The 5,401-nt window shown below is 38.9% G+C and overlaps 1 protein-coding gene across 1 annotated transcript; it reads right to left on the minus strand.

Moving 5' to 3' along the window:
* Positions 1–1,828: 1,828 nt before the first annotated feature.
* LOC118345970 (salicylate carboxymethyltransferase-like) lies at positions 1,829–5,185 on the minus strand. Its single transcript, XM_035687046.1, has 4 exons — positions 5,015–5,185; positions 4,018–4,046; positions 2,692–2,950; positions 1,829–2,243 (listed from the first exon to the last, which is right to left on the minus strand). The coding sequence occupies exons 1-4, from the start codon at positions 5,183–5,185 to the stop codon at positions 1,878–1,880; spliced, it is 825 nt and encodes a 274-aa protein (XP_035542939.1). The 3' UTR covers positions 1,829–1,877.
* Between the last annotated feature and the right edge of the window lie 216 nt (positions 5,186–5,401).

Raw genomic sequence — 5,401 nt, forward strand, 5'->3', positions numbered from 1 at the left:
TTGCCATCGCCTCCACTGACCACACAATCATGTCACCGGCGTTCTTCCACCCCTCCCCCATCTCTCCCATGCCTCAAATAGCCCCCATTTCTCTCTCTCACCCTCGGTGAGTCATTGTCATGAACCCCCAGTCGTGCCAACCACCACCACCACCACCTAAACCGAGTACCCAGCCACCTCCCTCTCGACTTCTTATTCATTATCTCAACCCCAGCTGCTGAGCTTAGGACGCTTTGATCCTCCAGAATTTTACCTATACACTATAGGTGATCCTTAGACTAACCCTTAAGATAACCACAGATCTGTGTGGTGGCCGAGGGCCCCTATGAAGCGTTGGGAGTGAAATTGTAGTTGGTTGTCAAACTGTGTAGTGGTCGTGGGCCCCTATGAAGCATTGTGGCTGAAATTGTAGTTTGGTTGTCATGTTCAAATTGGATGTGCTGTTGAAATGGTGTACCTGTCATAATAAATATTGCATTTATTGTGTCACTTATGTATTAACTGCTACATTTTTTGCTACATTATAAATCGTACCAAATGTTGATAATTTTGTCATTAAACTCTGATTTTGAGTTTGTAAGCTATAATTTGTAAAACTGTTGGTTTTTGTGTCAAAGCTTTTTGCCAATGTGTGCATATCATGACCCCAAGACAAGATGAGACATTATTTTGGTGGAGCTCTTATGGTCAACTGAGAGCGCATAAAAAGTAACATCCTTTGGGTTGTCGCCAGCCAACAACAGGCTCATGCGAGATGGTAACACTCTCGAGTCGATATCGTTGCCTCTCTGCTGGTGGAGGCTAAAGGATGTTTGGCCACGAACTTGCCGAGCACAAGACTTGTCATTGCTTATTACAAAATCACACACACAATCATTACCTGTAGAGCGACGAAATGAGCCAGAGTGTGTGGATGGTCCATAGGAGATACCTTAATAAAACAAATGTTTAAAAAAACAAAAATGTGATTTTTGGGCGGGTAATATCTCGGGCAAAAGAATGGGTGTATACATGAGTTTGTTAAATTGCAAATTCCAAATATTATATTTTTTGTATTTTGTCTTTGCATAATATCTCATTTTTTTACTTGCATTTATTTTGGGTGTTAGACTTAGTTTCACATACTCAGAGTTTGCAAAATTTCACCATAGTGGTCCTCTTTGCAGAAGCGTAGATTTTGATGTAAAGGATGGGCATGTGTATGGAGGTCGGGCTTCACCTGAAGAGTGAAGATTGAGATTATTTGAGTGTTATTTTTGCCTTTGAATTAATTTTGGATGACTGTAATATTCTTTTAACTGTAGTTTGAAAACGTATGGCTTATGGATATTTGGATTGTGATAAGTTTAAATTTCTCTGGTACTATTAGTTAATTTTTTTTATGATTACCCTTTTAATTTTCCGTTGCAATATAATTGTACACATTATTTAAATATGTGAGAGTTCACACTTGTCACAATAACTGAAGGGTGAGTGACCCAAGTGGTCTACATCCTAGTGTCACGACTATCGCCAAAACATAAACGGGGCCGTAGGCTCCATAGAGGGGTGAGAGAGAGAGAGAGAGAGATGGGAGATGGGGGAAGAAGGATACCGGGGGGTGGGATTGCTGCCGAGAGGCATCTGGATGTGGGAAGAAGAAAGGGAAGAAAAACATTAAAAAGGAAAGCAAGGGTTTTTTAGGGCTTGGGCTTCCATTGGCCGGGTTATTACATAGAGAAAAGAGGTTGCACGATTCATTCCACCAATATTGTATACCATAATATATAATATATTGCTCATTGCAAATGAGCCTAAGAACATAGACTCTTATTTCGAAGTACTGATTATGATCTGTCTTACATTCAATACAAGAAATTCATGGATCAATATCTTGATCATCCTTTTTTTGTTACAGAAGCGATGACATTGATAAAGTTATTGGTCTCTTTAGAAAGGCAATCAGAAAGAATTTTCCTGTAACTGCAGAAAACCTCCTCAATAATTGCATCTCCAAAATGACTAATAAGCAAAGGCTCAACGACAGCTCTAATGCACTTTGCAACATTGTATCCACTATCAAAAAACGCATCGGGCGAGTTCATCATGAGTTCGCTATCATATGCAATCCAATTCATTTCAGAAGTCTCAAGATGATCAATGGTGAAAGATCGTTCCTTTAAAACTTCAGATTTCACTTCTGATAGGGATGGTGAGTATAGAGGAATATTGAAGGAATTCATTGTTTCTTCTTCAATGAGTCCCTGCATATAATAACATATGATATTTTTTAGAATGATAGATTTTATGCAAATCTGGAAAAGTCCTTACTTCCCAGTTCATAACATTTTTCTATTAGCCAAAGGCTTGTGGCCTGATTGACATAAACCCCCAGCCTCCAAAATAAAGATCTTGGGTTCGATACCCCGTCTCCCCAAATGGATAAAAAATTAAAAAAAATAACATTTTTCTATTCATATTAATACATGTTCCGCATATTTCTGTTGGTCTACATGATCAAAAGAAAAAAAAAATTTTGTCAACATGCATTAATGGACCGACAGCATCAAGAGCATGCAATGAGGTAAATTTCTAGTATGACTAAATTAAAAACTTATCAAGAAAAATCCATGAAAATTCAGGTCATGTTATGCCAATAATGCATCATATATAATGGACTCGTATCACGTAAAAGTACTGAAGCCAGGTTACTTTGGAGACCAAGTCATTGAGTGCCAAAGCCAAAAGTTCCCAAATATAACAACACTCTTTGCTGGAGGGATCTTCACTTCTTCTGCCCAGAAACGTTAAGACCATTCGCCCTCCAACCACCAATTCCTCTGCGCGACACCTTAAAAACATTGAAAAATCTTTTTGAAATTGCGCGTGGTACGCCCTTAGTACAATTGGCGGGCTTGTACATGCCACGCAAATGTTCCCTTTGTTGTTCTCCAACTGCTCAGGAACCTCGCTAGTCATGAACAATAATGTTAGTTTTTATTAATGTATTTCTTACTACAGTGTCATGCATGTAAAAACATAATAGATCTTGGCCTAACACCAACTGTTTTTATTTCTACATTTGACTTTGCTGCAAGGTCTATGAACTGTGAGATTTTGGGTCTTAAATAGGTAGAAATTGAGATGGACTCTATGTTGGTGACTGAATGGCTAAGGAATAAGAGATGTGGCCTCTGGTAGTTGAAGGATTATTGGAAGGAATTACTTAATCAGATGGATGGTCTCTACTTACGGGTTCGGCATATATACAGAGAGTGTCACTCCTTGGCAGATGGTTGTGCACGACTTGGTGCTTCAGGGGGTCTGTAAGGTTTGGCATCAAAGATTTGAATTCCCTTCAAATCTCAAAGGTCTTTTTCGATTGGATAAGGGGGGATGTTTCTGCATTCGGTCCTAAGGATTTTGTATAGCGATTTCTCTGTTTTTACTTGGTTTAATTATGTCATTTTCTATCTTTGTGGGTATTGGTTGGAAGGTTTCACGTTCTTTATTTGTTAACACGGTTTCTCGGCCTAACCTCCATTTTTTCTTTTTAAACAAAAGTAAGTGCTTACATATTGTTATAATTTGATTTAAAAGAAAAGTTTTAAAATTTTAATCTTCTAAATTATATCTTATTATTTAAATAATATAAATGATAAACCGTACATACCGACTTGAAAGTATAATATCTCGAACCCAATTTTCCTAATTGCCAAAATTTATCAATTATTGGTAGCCAAAATCAAGCCTTGCTGATGAGGTACGTAATTAAAAAGCCGAGTACATGAACTAGCTAGCTAGCTAGCTGGCTTTCTTTCATTGTTGGACACTCCATGCAGGGACCATGCGTGCATGCAATGGGTCCAGGATTGAGACATGAAAGAGATCGAAAAGCATATATAGGTAAGTAGTACTGAAATGGTTGGAGGCCAGAAAAGTAGTTACTGCGTACATTACGAGAAAGAGATGATCTGGCTAGCTAGTTGAGTGCATATATGTCTAGATCGATCGATGCACGGAATTAGCCACACGTACAGATCAGAAGGCAGTATGATATCATATACCTAGACAAACCATATCATTTTGTGGTATATATTTACTTTTAAAACTGGAGGACTCTTTTAATCTTTTAATCTAAGCACTTACTTACAAGTATGCTCTACACATCGGCACGAGAATATAATTTTTCAAAGAGTTAATTTCGTATCTCATTGTTTCATTAAATTTTACAATGTCATTCAGGTATACGTACAAATTAATTAAAGCTACCTGGAATTAATGAACAATTAAATATTTCTACAATATTGTCTAGTTAGCTGGGGTACAAGTAATATATACGTAATTAATCGACTTGGTTAGTTAATTAAAGTCTAACTGCACATGGTTTAACCTATCTAGCCGAAACCACCAACATAGCTTACATGACCACCATAATATATTTAAAAACACATAATATATTTTTAAAAACACATAAATGCGTCCTTGACTATTATAAATAAAATTTATAGTATCCATTCGAATAGAAAAACTCGATAGGTTAAATGTGTAGAGTGAATCCATTATAAATTAATGTCAATTAGGGATATATATATATCTCTCCATTATGCTAGCTATGATGTAGCACCCGGATCCAATGAAGCTCAATTTTTATTTATTTATTTATTTTGTTATTTTTTTCACACATTAACTTCCCCGTATGTTTTATTTTTTTTTCTTTCCGTCTATATTTTTTTTTCACCCCAAGGTCTTCCTCTCGTCCACGGCATGCATGACCTTGCACGTTTCCCTCATTTCTCTAGGGTTTTTCCGTTGCCTATATATATACTTGTACTCCTCTACTGAAAAGTAGTAGCCGCAGCAGAACCCAAGCGTAACTCCCTTTCGTTCACTACCTCTCCATGTTCTCGGCTCAACGCTCGTCAACTTTGCACCCATAAACTAGACCACCACTTTTGACACACTCCGGCTCAGCCTCCGTCAACCCTCCGCCAAGTTGCAGCCGCTGCTAGCCTCTTGAACCTAGCCGTTGCACCGTCCAGAATACACGCTGCTCCCATACGAAATCGACGCAACCGTGCATGCATTGCATCTCCACGGATCGCAACTCCACCTCGTCGTGTGTCACCTCCACTTGACCATCACTGGAGTCCAGCTCCTCCGCCATACACCACTGCACCACCATCAGAGTGCTGAGAACAACCATCTGCAGAGTGAACGAAACTCCACTGTTTTGGGTCTGAAAAACAGAGCATTTGGTTGCTCCTCCAAGCACGGCAGTTTCGCACTACCAACCCTTTTGAGCGTCTCCTCCGCAACGCAAAGGGAACCCATAGTCCAGCATCTCAACCACGCCTAGTCATGTCACCGTCGATAGCCACCCAAGCCGTCGCCGTGCATAAGTCTCTCGGTAATGAGCCCA

The sequence above is a fragment of the Juglans regia genome, unplaced genomic scaffold (genome assembly GCF_001411555.2).
Source record: "Juglans regia cultivar Chandler unplaced genomic scaffold, Walnut 2.0 Scaffold_60, whole genome shotgun sequence".
Classification (NCBI taxonomy): domain Eukaryota; kingdom Viridiplantae; phylum Streptophyta; class Magnoliopsida; order Fagales; family Juglandaceae; genus Juglans; species Juglans regia.